This window comes from Fundulus heteroclitus, chromosome 19 (genome assembly GCF_011125445.2).
Source record: "Fundulus heteroclitus isolate FHET01 chromosome 19, MU-UCD_Fhet_4.1, whole genome shotgun sequence".
Taxonomy (NCBI): domain Eukaryota; kingdom Metazoa; phylum Chordata; class Actinopteri; order Cyprinodontiformes; family Fundulidae; genus Fundulus; species Fundulus heteroclitus.
The window spans coordinates 14,899,049-14,916,708 of NC_046379.1; the positions used below are offsets into that span (position 1 = coordinate 14,899,049).

The 17,660-nt window shown below is 39.8% G+C and overlaps 1 protein-coding gene across 3 annotated transcripts; it reads left to right on the forward strand.

The window, feature by feature from the left end:
* The first annotated feature begins 5,519 nt into the window (after positions 1 to 5,519).
* On the forward strand, positions 5,520 to 7,859 carry nkx2.2a (NK2 homeobox 2a). 3 transcript variants are annotated; one of them, XM_036150791.1, is made up of 3 exons: positions 5,520 to 5,575; positions 5,809 to 6,164; positions 6,823 to 7,859. In XM_036150791.1, the coding sequence occupies exons 2-3, from the start codon at positions 5,900 to 5,902 to the stop codon at positions 7,401 to 7,403; spliced, it is 846 nt and encodes a 281-aa protein (XP_036006684.1). In that variant the 5' UTR covers positions 5,520 to 5,575; positions 5,809 to 5,899; the 3' UTR covers positions 7,404 to 7,859. The 3 variants fall into 3 exon arrangements, with proteins under 3 accessions (XP_036006684.1, XP_012717492.1, XP_021171832.1); XM_012862038.3 differs by lacking the exon at positions 5,520 to 5,575 and having other exon boundaries at positions 5,636 to 6,164; XM_021316157.2 differs by lacking the exon at positions 5,520 to 5,575 and having other exon boundaries at positions 5,636 to 6,164; positions 6,847 to 7,859.
* Positions 7,860 to 17,660: the final 9,801 nt, after the last annotated feature.

A 17,660-nucleotide genomic window follows, 5' to 3' on the forward strand; every position in this document is an offset into this window, starting at 1 on the left:
GCAATGTTAGCGAGTCAGCAAGAGCACGGCCACTTGGCCAGCTATGCAAACGCTCTTGGACAATATGAGAAGAGGAGCACTTGCTTTCTGGGTATATAAACCACATCAGGCTTATCTCTGCACGCACTCCTGACTCCCATTTGGAGATATTTCATTAACTCTGCTGCGCTGTCCTAACGCTGCCAACACATACAGACACCTTCCAGTTTAGGTAAGGGCACGGCTGCTCCAGGCAACTTTGCATCCTGTCATTTGTGTTTATGCATCTTAATAGAAACTGCGTTCTTTCTTTGCCTTTATGTTTCTGTTTTCATTAAGATTTTTCGTTTGATCTACACCTAGACAAAAAAAATGTCCCGACCAGACTGCCTTTTAGTTCTGTTTCTTTTTTTCTTTTTCTTTTTTTGGCTAATCTGTGTGTGGTAGGCCTGTGGCTTTAGCACACAGTAGCTGGTGATCATTACGCACTCGCCTGAGCACCTCATGCTTGGATGGGCATTATTGTTGAGATCAGCGTGTCCTGCGCCTTCACACTGGTTGTCGAGATTAATACTTAATGATGTATGTTGACCTTATAAACAAAAATAGCCACTCTTTAGATATAAAGAAAAGGCACACGGTTTTTGCACAGAGCTGAAAAAAAAAACCCAGACAAATTCTTAGCAAATTCTCTAGATCAGGATGAGCACTTAAAGATTTAAAGTTATTTGTCAGTTTTTTCTCTAAGATTGATCAAACTTAAGAGATAGGTTGTCACCTAGAACTAAGGGTCATCGTAGGTTTTTGGAGTATCTTGCTGTTATAAATTATTATCAAATCAAGGTGAAACATACTCCCTTTAAAAACAAGCATTCCTGTTCACTTGCATCTAGTGACATCACATGAGGTACGTTTTACTTGTTTTATTTTCCTTGCCATTCACCTGTGCTTTAATTATTATTTTTTTTCCATGTTTGATTTGTTTTAGATCAAATTAGATTTCTGTACTTTTATTATTTTCAGTTTTTCATATTTTAAGGAATACCACGACAGATTGGAAGGAAACGTGAATATTTCATCATATGGATTCCAGTCTAACAAAAGTTTCACCTCCACCTGATTTGCACCATCTTTGCGCCTTTTGTAGTGTCATCGAGGCAGATAGGCAAAGTGGAAATAGCACCCCTCCCCCTCTCTTTTTAGTCAGCCCTTTAACAACTTTAATGAAATCCAGCAATGCAGATCGATACTTAAAAAAGCACCCGTTCTTGTCTTTTTAGAGTACATTTGTTAAAAATACATCAATGGATCGTTTGTTTAACTAAACCACGAAGCATTTGAAAGATTATGCGCCTGATGCAGTTTAATGACCGTAACATCCCTTCTAATTGGCTTCTGCGCCTGTATGGCCAACATATTGTTTGTTATTAGTTGCTTAATCTGAAGATCACCCCCTGTTGTTTCTTAATTTTGCCGGTAGAGACCGCTAGAGCTCTACAGATGTCAACAGCTGTTAATGTTATTACCGCTCTCACAAACAAGACACCTCACAAGGAGGATAAGTTATCTGCAGCTTCTTGTGCCATTCTGGAGCAGTCATATCAACCCCCCCCCCCCCCCCCCCCCCCCAAAAAAAAGAATATAAATATGTAATTTCTTTTACTTATTTTTTTTTTTGTTTATTTTTTGCGGCATTAATACGGTCCTGTTACATATAATGGTGCCCTTTTTTTCAGTATGAAGCCCAAGTTCGCCCCCACCCCACCCCCTTACCTCCGTGCCAGTGCGACACTGAAAGAGGGAAGTGATTAAAAAATAATAAACGTATTTTTTTTTTTTCAGTGACTCGTCTTTAACACACACGGGGGAAAGATTAGGGCGGATGGCTCAGCGTGGCATGAAATTCAGCGTTACAAATAAACTGGTGGTTTAACAAATGAAGGCATCTCCTCGGGTCATGGGCGCGACTCTATAATCTCGCGGTGACATGTTTAATCATTATAGAAAGGAAGACGAATAAAGGCATTTTTATTTGCCTGGAAGGGAAAGAAGGTTTGCTTTCTGAGGAATAAAAATGTAAAAAAGAAAAAAAGAAAAGAAAAAAAATCTTCCCCTGAAGCCAAGTGTCCCCGGGCCATCTTGGCCGCCATAAATAAAGCAGGACCCGGCTTTGCCTTCTTTAATATATTGGCTTTTAATCATAGGAGGGCTTGTCACTCTGTACATTTATCACGGCTGCCCTGAGGCAGGCGGGGTTACCTTTATCAAAGACCAACTCCCTCCCTCAGGCGTCCCAACACGCTGAAATTCAGCGATTAAAGGGAGGCACTGATCAACATTATTATGGATCATCCTGCGGCATTCTTATTTGCGCTTTCAATCGAAAGATTTATTCAATCAGGAATATAAAAACCCCTTTCTTTACTTATTTGTGGAAGAATCGTGGCCATGAATTTTTAGGAGGGAATTATAATTAATCAGACTACGTTTTTTGAAGGGGAGGATTTATCCGAAAAATTAATTGTTTTTTCTTTTTTTTTTTTTTTTGAATGAGTATTGTATTGCGGGGGGAAAAACTATAACGAGGATGAACAATGAACCAGTCTGCTCCGCAGCTAACATAAAAATGGGAGCACTGGTCGTAGTAGAGTTACAGAAGAAATTATTACATAAAAGATGTACTGTTTTCGTCTTGTGCGTGGACTCTGGACAGCTTGCTGCACAAAAACAAACAAAAAAAAAAAAAAAAAACATTTGAGAAATTGTATACAGTTCTGGAGTCAGCTGAGCTGAATCAAGCGAGATGACATAGGATGCAGGAGTTCTGCAACCCCCTTATTGTCCTCTAAATCCTGATGCATCTGCATCTCAGAGGCCCTTCCTAAGCATCATCTGGTGTGGGACTTCACACGCTTTTCACAGTCACACCCCTGCAAGATTCGGTTTAATTCTCAGACCCAGACTGTTTTTTTTTTTGTTTTTTGCAATTCTACTCTCCCTAATGATATCACAGAAAAGGTCAAATCTATAGCAATGCATAACAATTTGCACGCAATTATTAAATTGTTATAATGTTCGTTTTGAGAAATCATTTCTAAATGCAGGATGCGCGCGTTCGATATCTTAGATGTTCTACTGTAGGTTTATTCTTCTGTTACCTCGTCCTGTCTTGCGAAAGAAAGGAGGAAGAAGAAGAAAAAAAACAGTCTGCACACTGGCCACTGTCGCAGAGGCAAGAGGCCTGTTTGAACTACCTGCGAAAGTAAACAGGTAAACACAGCGAGATAGGCTCTCCAAGTGGAGTGCGTCCACTTAGCCAGTGCACATTTACCTTTTCTTTAGGAAACCCTCGGCTCAATTGATCAAATAGCAGCCTGGTATATCCCAAGCAACTGAGCAGAGTCTGCAGCCCCGTGCCTTAAACCCAAACCCTGCAGCTACCCACCCCCTCCACCCCCCCACCTCCTTCCTTGTCATCGTCGCGGGATGTCACGGGTGACAACCCTGCGTGCTCAAACATACCCTGATTTGGCTCCACGGACTTTTTTTTTTAAAGCACTGAGTAAATCTCAGCGAAATAAAGCCCCGCATGGGCCGAGTGAGCTTCCTGATGAGGTGCGCGCACGGAGCCCCCTGTTGCCTGCCTGGGCCGTTCCTCCGTGATGCGTGAAGCTCCCTGGGTGTCTGCTGCATGTCCCTTCACATGTCGGATTTAGCTGTGCAGCATTACTCGGTGGATCAGGTCAGTAACCCCTCTCTCTCTCTCTCTCACCCCCCAGCATAGAGAGGCTCAAACTCAGCTCCAGTTTGTCCATGCAACCCGTTCAGCTGCAAGGAGTCTTTGTGGGATGTTGAGACTTGTGATTAATTCTGTCAGTCTGGTCAAATATTTACCACAGGCCTGTGCTCCAATTTTTTTTTTACAAAAAATTGATGAATGCATTATTATTATTATTATTATTATTATTATTATTATTATTATTATTATTATTATTATTATTATTATTATTATTATTATTATTATCCTAATACCAATATGTACATAATACGTACACTAATAACCTACAATAATAATGATAAAAAAAATAATAATTTCTTGAATAATACTTTATTGTCGCAACTCTTTAAGTTTGATGGATTTTTCTGCAACAAACTGCTGAGCTACAAGGAACCAAAAAGACACAATAGTTGCTGCTTTCGTGAAGGAGACAGACTGTGTGCTTAAGTCCGTGTGTACAAGCAGTGTGTGTGTGTGTGTGTGTGTGTTGAGATGAAGGACTTTCCTTAATATTGTGGAAGGATCCTGGAATTGAATGAAGAGATAGTCCATTGAAAGCAGTTGAATGCCATGACAACTACGAACAATCTCAGATTTATTCCAAACAGTTAGAAAGCATTGTGCGCGGGGCGTCAATCATCCATTATTTCGGGCCCTGAAATAAATGCAAAAACTGCGGCCGGACAAAAGCTTCCAACGGGAGCCGGACATTTGTCTACATTTCCCCCATTGTCTGCAGCTTAGCAATCGGTTTGTATTTGTGTTTGCCCGGGCCCGACCACCCAGGATGCGCAGGGGACCTGCTGAAAACCGCCGCAACATTGTCACCCACATCACATAGCCTTACTGGATGAGGGAGGCTGAGGGAGGAGAGCGAAGAGGGGGAAAGTCTTGGAGGGGAGGAAAATAAAGTAAGCAACAATGATACTCGGATTTCACAAGGAGGAGGATTGGGGGGGGGGGGGGGGGGGGGGCAAGATGGAGCACCTCAGAATGAAGCTACACCAAGCTGAAAGCTAAGATTAGGGTGGAGAGATTTATTGGGAAAGAGGCACAGAGAAATTTGCAAAGAAAAATTTATTTTTAATAGTAAAAATACATTATTATTATTATTATTATTATTATTATTATTATTATTATTATTATTATTATTATTATTATTATTATTATTATTATTATTATTATTATTATTATTATTATGTTCTTGGTGTATTAGAACAACAGATCTCCTCTTTAGTTTCAACACAACCTCTTGCCCTTAAGCTGTGGTAAAAAATGTTGACACAAAAGGTTTGCATAAATTATCCATTAATATTTGAATTACTCGTTTTCTTTCTTTCTCTTGCTGTTTTTCCTCAAAACATAATACCTCCCTCCCCCTCCACACACACAAACACACACATACACACACACACACACACACTCCCAAAAAAGGATGCGTTTGTGAGAAATTTTATTTTATGCAATAAAAAGAAAAAGGCAAAAGCTTCAGTAGGATCAATTTGTTGGAAAGGGGCTTCTTAAGTATTGTGAGTATAAAGCTACTTGGAGGTTCTTTGTATGTAAATAGGGTGTAAAAAAAGGCCCTCCCCGTCTTTGTAATTAATTGACACGTTATACCACTCATCATGCTCTGAAGCACCAATGGTAGAGGCTCGGATCTCCCCAAAACCCACAATTTCACATCTGCAAACACTGTCTTCATCCACTTGACTCCTAAGACCCGCCCACACGTGGCCAACCTTTCGCGTTTTTTAATGCTTTTTCACTGCAGGTTCATGTGTTGAGACCAACCTTATATGGACTGATCGGGACAAGGTAATGGCTTATTTCCCTCTAGCACCCAGCAGTAGCACAGTATCCATGAGCCGCATATAGCACTTCAGCCACTTTGGCATCCTTCCTGGACTTACAGAGACCGAATCCACTGCTTCTTGCTTTGCTCACAGGCGATGGTTATCCACAGAGGCTGTTTTGACTGTACTTCAGCGTAGAGCGACACTTACTCATCCACATTTTTCTCCTGCTTTTTTTTCTCTCCTTGTTAGTTTTTTTTTTCGATTCTCACAACAGCGGATTGTTCCGAGAAAAAAAAGCTGCTGCAAGCAACTTTTCCCTGCATATTTCCCCCCCTACCAGAATATGTCGTTGACCAACACAAAGACGGGCTTTTCTGTAAAGGACATTTTGGACCTTCCAGACACGAATGACGAGGACGGATCTATCACCGGAGCGGAGGAAGACACGGAGGGATCGGAGACCGCATCCACGACGAAAAGCGCTGGAGTTTTGGTGCAAAGTCCTCTAGAAAACGTTCAAAATCTGCCTTTAAAGAACCCCTTTTATGACAGTACTGACAATCCCTACACACGATGGCTTGCTACCACGGACAGTATTCAGTATTCATGTAAGTAGAGTCATATATTCCCTCATTGATGTGTTCTTTTGAACCTATGCGGGTAAATTAAGTGATAATTGATTGCATGCATGTCCATATTGCGCCCTAACGATGCCCTTGGGTGGCATGCTCTGCTCATCCTTATACGCACCGTGCGCTACACGTCTTTGAAAATGCACGCAGTGCTAAAACTGCACTTTGCTTTGCTTTTGCAATAACTGGTCGAACAATATACATATATATATTTATATATATATATGTATATAAACAAGGGGACTTGAGTTAAATTTCCTCCCCCGTTGTATTGCCAACTTCGGTTTGTCGGAAGAAAACCAGTGTGAAATTTTAGAGCGCCGTTTAAGAAGACAATGCACATTTTACGCTTCACTGGCTCACTTTGTTTTTTTTTGGAAAATTTGGACTTTTTTGCTTTTTTGGAGCAACGGTCTGCACTTACATTAGTCCTAAGAGTCCAATGTTGCCAGATTACTGTCAAATTTGTGACTGTATGGAGACCTGAAGGTTCTAAAATATAATATGCATCTCAGGCATTTTGCGCACAAGTAGATTTCATTCAAAGCGCATCCGAGATGTTTACTCGTCAACCGATGTCTGGTGTGTTTGTGAGAAATCTCTCTAAAAACTTCCCGACATAACATTTTGACAGTGTTTCTCCCGTTTCTTGTCGCAGTGCACGGTCTGTCCGCCAGCTCGCAGGACTCGGCCAAGTCCCCGGAGCCGTCCGCGGACGACGAATCCCCCGACAACGACAAGGAAACCTCCAGCAGCGGCGGCAGCGACTCGGGCAAGAAGCGGAAACGGAGGGTGCTGTTCTCCAAGGCGCAAACATATGAGCTGGAGCGCCGCTTCAGGCAGCAGAGGTACCTATCCGCCCCGGAGAGGGAGCACTTGGCCAGCCTCATCCGCCTCACCCCGACCCAGGTGAAGATCTGGTTCCAGAACCACCGGTATAAGATGAAGAGAGCCCGGGCCGAGAAAGGTATGGAAGTGACCCACCTCCCTTCTCCTCGGCGGGTGGCCGTGCCCGTCTTAGTCAGGGACGGGAAGCCTTGTCACACTCTTAAAGCTCAGGACTTGGCGGCCACTTTTCAGGCCGGGATCCCCTTCTCGGCGTATAGCGCTCAGTCGCTCCAACACATGCAGTATAACGCGCAGTACGGCGCCGCGGCCACACCGCAGTTCCCCACAGCGCATCACTTGGTGCAAACGCAACAGTGGACTTGGTGAGAAAAATTATAGAGACTTGGCTTGGAGGGCGGGCAGTAGGGAGTTTCACGGCAAAGAAAGAAAGGAAAAAAACACAACAAAATAAAAAAAAACAAAAAAGACTTTTCATTTTTGCAGCTTGACTCATATATATACTACCATTTTTATTCGGGGCTCATGTGTGCGCCGTGTTTACATGTTTTCGTTAAGAGAACTGGGTCCAAACCTCTCCCTTATAGATTTTATTAAGAAATGTCAATGCTCTTCTTGTGACATATTTTTTTTTGTAAAGTATGTTGTGTGTTGGTTGTAGAGATGTTTTACTTTTTCTTTTCATTTTCTTTTCTTTTATCCCTTCGTGTTATTATCAGCACGTGCGAACCACTTTATAATTATAGAAAAAAAATTTAATTTCTTGCTTCTTTTATGGACCGAAAAAAATATTTATGGCCATGAATAAAAACTGGCAAATTTTCATCCTTTTTTTTTGTTTTTCTTTCTTGCAAGTATTTGCAGCCAGGTGGTGCATTCAGATGCACATCGGGATTTATATTTCCAAAAATTCAATCTGTTTGCAAACGTGCCATGAGATGTGTAAAATAACCAGCGCAGACGCCGCGGTGAGAAATGGACAAATATCATCGTGTTTGACTAAGAACTTTTAAATAAACCAGGACCGAAAAGAGGCTTTGGTTTGACAAGTGTCCTATCGGTTTCATTTCTAAAAGGGCGGAGAGAGCCAAACACTAGATTGTGGCACAGAATATGAATAAATCTCCAGCGTACTTCAACTCTTTTTCCCCTTTTAGTCAAATTTAATCCCAGGAATATTTTTTTCTCCGTCCGAACACCTCGCCGATAAAGAGCCTAAAGTCACTTGTGAAATGGGACTAAAATCCACTCACTTAATTTAAGTGGGCTTCTCCACACAAGAAGCTTTTGAGTCAAAAGCACTCCTTTTTGTCAGCACCCCCGGCCTTGGCTGTAGAGTGGTACACATCGGAGGGAAAGCAATTATTTAATGCAATAAATGTTTTGTTATCTTATTACGCGCTAAATTGCAAATAGAGCAGGGGCAATCAGTGCGCTTTCTTTGTTTAACAACCAAAATTCGAGGTTTAACCGTCTGATAAAGTATTTTTTTTCTTTACATTTTTACGCATTAGATATCAAGCTTGACATTAGAGCGTAAATAGACCAGTAGACGATGCTTTCTTTGCTGTGGCAAGCGCAAATGGGTAACTGCGGAGCACACTGCGGATTATCAGTCTCCGCTCAATATCTTGGGTAAATATGATAACCTCCCAGTAGAAAAATCCATGCATTTTGTTGTTTGTCCCGGGACAAAATTCTATCCAGCAGATGTTAGGCTCGCCCCTATCATCACCGAACAAACAGCTAAATTAGGCCAGATTTGCTAATTATTTACAGAATCCAGTCTCAGAGGGGGCTACTGCTTTTGTGAAAGACGGGGGGGTTGGGGGTGTGCGGGGAGACAACTCAAAAGGCTTTTCTGTTTCAACACCGGCTGAGCTTGTAGGTCAAACAAATCAGCAACTTCATCGTTTTTTTAATTATGATCTTTGGGGAAAAGCGTTTAAGAATTTCCTAAAACAAGTCATATGATTTAAGTTTTTTTTTCCCCACGATACACATTAATTGGGAGTACTTTGAAAAAAAAAATAAAAATAAATAAAATACTGATTTCTGGTGAAAATAACAGATACAAAATGAATGTGATTTTATTTCTTAAGAATAATCTAAAAACTCCTCAGTGGAACAGAAGATTTCTGGCTTTTTTCCTGGTTGGATTTTGTCGGCCTGACTCCATCTCTGCACAATACAGTACACAAGGCAGTGACGAGACAAAAGCGCACGCAGGCCCTGGTTTCGCTGCATGTTAGAGGCGTGCATATTAACAAGCAGCACGAGTGGGGACGCAGACAGCGCAGATAGACAGAGTTCCTCGGTGCTGTTCAGAGTCAGGGAGATGAATCCTTTGGGCTTTTTGTCCCCCGCCTGTCACTTGGTGCCATTGTGATCTTTGCTGCACACGTTGCGTCCCATATGGGCAGCTGGGTGCGGATGAGGAGAAAAGGATCTCTCTTACAAGCCCCCAAATTGTATCAAGCTCTCAAGTAAAGCATTGTTGTCTCTCTCGCTCGCTCTCAAAGAAAAACGAATTCAAAATTCGTGCTATATCTATTCTGGTCGGGGAGGCAAAAGAAAAAAAAAGAGAGAGAGAGAAGCCCCATTCAGGCGTAACAGGGAGTCCTTCTTCCTTGATAGAGCTATGCCAACAAGAGCCTTCTCATTTCTCTTTGCCTTATATCGCATCTTTTTCCGAAGTGAAAGGCTGATTATTGTCTGTCTGAGAAAAAAAAAAGTTGTGCAAAAAGTATTTTTAATTCTGGACAGTGATTCTTCCCTGTTTGCGCTCATTCACGCTGAGGCCTGGTTGTCAAGATGAAGACTTAGGAAAATATTTGACACTTTAAAAAGGTGCAAAGCTTGCAAGCCTGCTCTGCTCTGAGTTGGAAGGCAGCTATTTTATGCGGGGAGCCATTACACACAAACTGGTGAATGTTAGAAACGTTCGTATGCATTTTATTTCGTGTTTTTCATTATGGATCCAGTGATCTGAAAGATGCAGATGTTTTTCCATAAAAAAAAATAAAAAAAGAGAATAATGGCAGGTGTTTTGCTGGCTGCAGCTTAGTTCTCTTGGAAATTCTGCTAATTACCCGTAAACGCGCAAAGATTGTGCATACTGAATTATATTATTGACGCTGCATTTTATCAAAGCCGCAGATTCGAAGACACGCACACAATCCAGTCAAGCTCTGCATTGATCCTAAAATAAAACAAAAGAGAAACGTTCAACTCCAACTCTTTCACCTTTGCGCCGCTATTAACTCTGTAGAAAATAACCGAACTCCTTCAGCAGCTCTGCAACAGGGTCAGGTTTATCGGAAATTGCTTTTGGCTGCTTGAGGGGATAAAGCGGTGCGACTTTAAAACAAGCATCTCGTAGCTCAACCTGCGTGGATAACGCTATTATACACCTTGCGATGCAATACTCGAGGAAATGTGCACTCGGGACACTCGTGGATCCTCGTCATCCTGCACGTTTGAACCTCCACATGAATCATTTCTCTATCCTGCACATCGCCACGTAAACGAGGATTTCAAAGCTATAATAAGCGACGCGGATCTTTCTCTCTCCTTTTTTTCATTTAAAGGAAGCGATCTGGGTTTTATTGCCTTTAGAGAAGATCCAGATTAGATTTGCCACAGCAGTGCAGATATTAAGAAGGGAGGGAGCAGAGACAGTTGCGGTGGGCCGCCACCAGATGGAAGCAGAGGTCTGCGGTTGGCGTCCTGCAGCTATTTTTTTTTTACCTGCAAAAGTCCTCCAACATCCTTTTAATTCCATCACTGCAAATTACAGCAACTAAATTCCAACTGTTGAAATTAGCGAGCGCCGCCCCCCCCCTCCCTCTCTCTCTTTAATGAACACACATAGCAGCAAACTTGTCGTTTTAAGTGCATGATTGCGGTTTATGACATTGTTATGGATCTTGAGAGCATAATCATATCGCTCTTCAAAACAAAACCAGACAGGACGTAAACAGTCCACAGGCAATTAGTGCGGTTTGCAGCTCACGCTTGGAAAATGTTGGAAGGAGAGCAGCGGGAGGAGAGGAGCATCGGGGTTCTCCACGGTGTGGCGCAACAGGACAGGCAGACAAATGTGGAAGGGATCATCACAGTTCAATGACAGCGAACAAAAGAGATGAAGTGAGATTCTTTTTTTTTTTTTTATAATCTTCTCTTAGTAAACAAAGAAAGGTCTTAGTCAGCACTGTTTGCAAAATTAAAACAAGTAATGAGCATAATAATCAATATTTAACACAAAATCATGTTTTTTTATTTTATTTAGTGAGGAGTTTTTAACTCTATCTGTTGAAATTTGTGTAATTTGCGTCTCCACACCTTCATTCAGTGACGTAGAGCCCCATTGAAGGCTGCGAAATGGGTCAAATGACGTCAAAGCAGCGCCATCTTTTTTTGTTGTTGCGCCTTCTCGGTTCAGCATCGCTGGGTTTACACCTGCAGGGGGACTCATTGAGTCATGACACCAGGAGCTATGGTGAGATGCTCAACAAGTGTGCAGGGTTGAGAGCAAAGGGAGAAATAGATCATCGAGTCTCCAACAGTTTGTAACTAGTGATCTAAATTTGGAATAATAATAATACAAAAAAAAAAAAAACTTTTCATTACACTGCTGAAAATATGTCAGGTTGATTATGCACAAATAACTAAAAAAAAAAAAAAAACTATAACCAGGGTTGCCTCTAGACAGGGGTTGTCAGACACCAAAAGCCAGAAGAGTTTCAGGGTTTTTTTTTTTATGCCGTAGCCAGATGTACGGATGTTGTCGTTCAGGTAGGGGAATGAGCGAGTGATGGCATTTTCGAGTAGGCCTATGGTATTTTACAAAGCTTAAAAATAAAACTTAAAAGGCCATTTGACCATCAGGTGATTTGATTTGTTGGACTATCCATGTATCAAAATGCCGCTATTTGAAAATGATCAGTCACAAACGCTAGGCTCACCCTTAACCGCAAGGCCTTCAGGTGCAACAGCGAATTGCTCCTTCACTGTTTTTGGCATGAAAAGGAAAAAATGCAAAGAGCGGTTCAGAAACTGTGAATAAGACTTGAAAACCTTGAACTTGACGCAAGCCTAATCAGTCCACTGTCATTTGGATGTATAAAAGAAAGAAGAGGTAAGGGCCTCCGAACTTGCTCTGGTCCAGGAGCCAACATCCTCATGAATGCAGCCCTGCTTAGTCAAAAATAATTCAAAATATATTTTGTACATAAGACTGCCTGACAGGGAAGAGTCAGAGGAATGTCCGTAAAGCTTATAGGGGTGTTCCATATTTGAACCTTAATACCAAGCATAGCCTACAAATACAAAATGCATAACCTGGGACTTCCAAAAAATATTTTTGCTTGTGTTGTTTTTAAACTTTCCACAGACAAAGTAGAGGCAAAATATAAACCTGGGGAGAATAAACAACCATACTGGACACAGGAGTTTAAATAAATAGAAAGGAAAGTGCAGTCTAATCACTGGTGAGATCAAGAAAATGTGTCTATCCAAGCAGGAAGGCGTTGCGACAACGTGAACAAGTGCTTTCACATCAATCTTCCATCTGCACCAGCAGGACCGCGTGAGCAGTGAGCTGACTGAAAACATCAGCGTCTGGGCTTTAAACAAGAACGCAACAGAAGAGCTGTGTCTTGACAGCAGCTTCCAGTAGAAGACAGAAGTGAGGGGAAGAAAAGAAGTCCTTGCAACATCTTTGGGTATCTGCAGCTTCTGTCACATGATGTTCATTCATAACATTTGCAAAGAGTGGGGCTGCTTTTGTCGGCATTTTCTTGAAGTGTGCACAGAGTAAAAAGTGAGCATCTCCACAAAAGCATGTTGGTAAAGGCAGCCATGTGTACAGCATAAGCTTGTTTATTCATGACAAACTTACATAACGAGTTCAATCTATTTTATGGCATTGCTAATATAATTTTATAATTGGTAGATTTGTTGCTAATTAAATTAGGTTCATCTACATAATAAATGTTAATCAAAAGGGAAATATTTCATGTTTTTATGTCTTGTCATTTTCAGACGTGATGCCTTACAATTAAATTATTTTCAGTTGTTCTGGTAAAGTATTGATACATTTTAATAAGGGTTGCCATTTGGAAGTTAACATTAAAAATATTTTCTTGCAAAACAGTTATAATAAGGGTATGAACACTAAATGTGTAGCCTATGTAACAATATAAAATGTAGTTTTGGAGAAGTTAAAATGTTAATCATTTAAATTATTAATATAAACCAAGCATGTTTGTTTGTTAATTAATGATCCAGTTCTAACAAAACTGGTTACTTCATTTTGATAACAAATCCAATCTAAATATTTTGATGACATTTCAAATAAAGATTTTGGCTGAGTCCTCCTTTTTTCTCATTCAATGTGAGTGTTTTTCATCTGAGATTAATAAGGCTGATACCTGTATATGGGTGTATTCTGAGTAAATATTTGCAGTATAGTAAAAGCTAAGAACTGTTATTAGACTTGTGGTTAAGAAATTTCTCGTGCCGGAGGAAAAATGTTTGAATCCAGCTTTAGCTAGTTTAGGGACTGTGCTAAAGTCAAAAATGGTAGCTAACCTGGATGCAAACAAACCATATCTGTTATTGTCAGAAAATAGATTTACATGTCATGTTGCTAACTTAGATATAAAAAGGTCATCTCCAGTTTAAACTTGTTTAACAACAATGCTATTGCTAATATGAGGCTTGCTAACAAGCTGAGAGCAAAGCAAATAAACCGCACATCTTAGCTTTTGATGTCAAGAAAGAGGTTTATGTTGCCTTCTTTGAACATATTTAAAAACCTCATTGCACTTATGTTTTTTGTCCTTGTTGAAACATTTATTCTTAGTTTAAAAAAATGGGGAGAGGGGAATATCAGCTAGAGTTTATCTGATTCAGCTGAGTAAGTACGGTTTAAATTTCTTTTGGAAATTAACTAATTTGATTTATTTTAGCTATCAATCTTACATAATGTATATTCACTAAGCTACATAGATAGAATGTGTGCAAATGTTTACAGGCATTTTATTGGTATAGCTTAGCAGAATTTACTTTTCACATCGTACATTTTTTTTTAATGGCATATAGAAATTCAAATCAACTCTTTAATGTTTCATTAATTCAGAGTGTATATTAGAGGTTGTACTAATTATTTAATTTTTTTCAAGTCTAACATTTAAACAGAGTTTTCTTTTAAGTGGTTGCCTAATATCATACTCAGGTATTCACATTTAAATAAACTTTAAGCAAAATGTAAAGTTAAGGAGCAATGGAGAGAAGGCGCCGTATTATTTCATTTATTATGGTCTTATTGGTCATAAGTGGAAGTACTGTAGGTATTGCAATGCACTTACGTGCTTTGTTCTGCTGTCACATCTATTTATATATGGAGTGTATACTGCTAAGGGAGTAATACATTCAGCAAATAATCCAACTCTTCCCTGCCCTCTTGAATGAAGTGATATCCTGAGTCAGTAAATAAGAAACCATGGGAGTAAATGAACCTACTGTCTGCATCTAAGATCACATTGTTGCATGAAATAAAACATGCCATCAGCATCCACTTCAAGATGCTGAGAGTGCAGTTCTTCCAAGGTAGTGGTTGCATGTTTAAAGTAGTCTTAAAGTGCTGGAAATGAACAGCAGCCCATTCAGTGTCATCTTTGTGGAGAAGGAGCAAGCGTCAAGGTTCTTGACTCTGCTGAATGTGGAGATTAGGAAAACAGCAGAGCGAGCAGAAAGATGAGGACACTGACCAAAAAGGTAATGCCTGAGAGCTTAACAATATTTTTTTCTCGCCTTTCTTTGTCATCTTCATCATTGTTTGAAACACATGCCCTCTGTCTCAATAATTAATAAAGGATTTCAAAACTTCAATGTGTTTTTTTTTTTGTTTCGGTGACTTCCGAAGATTGGATAAGGAACATGAATATGAAGTGGTGAATTTTCCTTCCAACATTCCTGTGTATCAGTGTAACATCACATTTAGTATTGCTCACATCCTCAAAGCATGTACTGCATTTAAATGCCTCACAACCTAACACATAAGAAGTATGTTGAGTGCTATTAATTGCTAAAAGTACAACCCTTTAATGTAGCTTTCCTTTTTGACAGTCATACATGTGACTGTAAAACAATGTATCCCTCATAGTCAGCTGGGTAGGAGCAGAACAGGTCCGAGGTTGTAAAGGGCCCTTTGCAGAATTTGAGTTTAGATCCAACAGCCACCACAGCACCCCAGTCTCTTTTGCATTATCCATCCTTGATAGTTTTTGCATATTGTTAAACAAACAAACAGAACAACAACTGATTCCTTAAAATGGTAGTTCGATTTTTCTTTTTTTTTTTTTAAATGAGGGCTCTGCTAGGATATTACAAGCCCTCATTTTGGGAAGTACATAACCCCTTTAGCAGACTCGGCCAAAACGAAAGCCAATGCAGACTCGTCTGATGTGTGAAATGTCAAGTCCCCGGGTTGTTCCCGGCCCTGCAGGGACCCTAAGCTGTACTGTTTATACTGCTTCCACACGGGGCCAACTCCAGTTAAAGGTGTAAATAAAATGCCTTATTATTTGGAAAGGTAATCTGGAATAATGTGATTCTCAGTAGTATAGTTGTGCAGTGATGCCATCCTCTTAATCAGCAAAGAGGAATTTCACTCCTAAAACCAGCAACTGAATACAATATGATAACTCAGAGCTTTATTACAATGTCAAAAATACAGTGAACAAGAATTGTTACAGCCTTTAACTATTAGTTTTAAATTCATGCCAGGTGATTTCCAGAAAGTTATTACTAATTACATTACTTGCTGTGGCCTTGTCTCAGTGTAACACAACACAACCCAGTTTTCTTTATTCTCCAAACAAAAGATTGAGACTCTGTAGAACATAATCACAAACCGATGTTCTTACTTTTATAATTGTACCACACTGACAAGATTTGTTTTTACCAATTCAAATCACATAAGATATGGAATATGATTTTTTCCTATGTTGCTATACTGTAATTATTAGAATAACTTTTTGCATTATAGTTATTTTTATTATTATTAATATTATTCATGATTTCATGGTTGTGTCTCTAACCTGTGTGCGTTCACGTGAAAGTTGTGCTCCTATCTTTCGACGATTCAGCCTTACTCCCACTTGTCTTCTTTTCTTTCAATTTCCTATCTCACAGGACTTGAGCTGTCTTGTTTAAACCCATCAGTGTGCTGCAGTCAGGTGGGCTGGATGGGGGGCAGCGCCAACAATCAGGTTCCCAGAGTTGAGTGTTTATGCCTTTCCCTTAATGGATTGTCTCACCTTCTTCAGAGGATGAACACGAGGTGCTTGAGATGCCAGCACTGCAAATGGATCCTGGGGCTTTGAGCGTGATAACGAGCAGCTGTCATCTGTTTCAGATGTGCTTTAATCAGCGTGTGTGATGATCAAAGAGCAGCAATGTGGCGCTTTTAACAATTGAGATTGTATAATTAACTTACTGTTTTAAAAGGATGTAAAGAATATGAAGTCTGCTCTGTTTTACTTTGTGTACTTGAACCACATGGGGAATTCATTGGTTATGGAGCTGTACTGTATAGAAAATGAATGCAAGTGATTATATTGACATTTCCTCGCAGACTGTGCTAAATGGAATGGACTTTTCAGAGCACCACGCTGTTTTTGCTTCACTCTGTGATTTCTCACATTGTGTACTTTATTCTCTTTGTGGTGTCAGACGTTGAAGTAATATTTGACACAAAGGCCACTGTGTAACTATATTTTTAATTTTAACGCAGCACTAACAATTATCACAGGAGATTCATTGTTAGCATCTATTGTGCATGCACTCAACCCTAAAAATGCACAAGAATAGTGCCATGAACAATCAGTCAGATGTTGCTCTGGGTGAATATATGTCAAGCTTCCTCTTGCAAAAAACGTTCTGGATATTTTGACTCTGGCGAAGCATTGTGTCGGGAGATGGTCAAAAAGCAAGTGAATTGCTCATTTTTACTATGTAACCTGTAGATGTTTGTAAAAATTTGATCTCAGTGTATTGTGTTCACATAAAATAATGCTGTAAATCACGTGAAAGCTAATACATTTTTTACCCCAAAGAATGTGAGATGTGTTTAAATTCTTTGTTTATGATTTAACAATGTTTATAGACTCAGTTTCTCTTCATTTGCAAGTTTTCTTCTGCTGCTTGGAACAAATATCTAATTCTACCATTTGAATGTAAGCACATATAACCTGTATTTTTGTCTTTAATGCATTCACAACTATAAAAAAAAACTTAAATTATATTCAAAGGTTTTGAAAAAAAAATTCTGCATGAAATGCTACAAGGATTTTTGGTTCAGATATAACACTTTTAAAAACACAAATCTCACTATACAGGAAATGATAAAAACAAACTACTTCTAATAAATTAATTAATCTAAAGTCTTTAACGTTTCAGCATATTATGTTTAGTTTGGACTCCTTGTAGCTTTCAGTTGTTTACTTTTTTTGTACCATGGACCGACACTGTACTATATGCAAGGCTTAATGTAATATTTGCTGCAACAATGTTCTTGATGTTGAAGCTGTGATCTCACAGTGGGTCATAATTCACAGT

Excerpts from the sequence above, each read along its gene's own strand:
- nkx2.2a (XM_036150791.1), top strand. The coding sequence starts at position 5,900 with ATGTCGTTGACCAACACAAAGACGGGCTTTTCTGTAAAGGACATTTTG. Across the intron at positions 6,165-6,822 it reads GGACAGTATTCAGTATTCAT|TGTTTCTCCCGTTTCTTGTC; the intron begins GTAAGTAGAGTC and ends ACATTTTGACAG.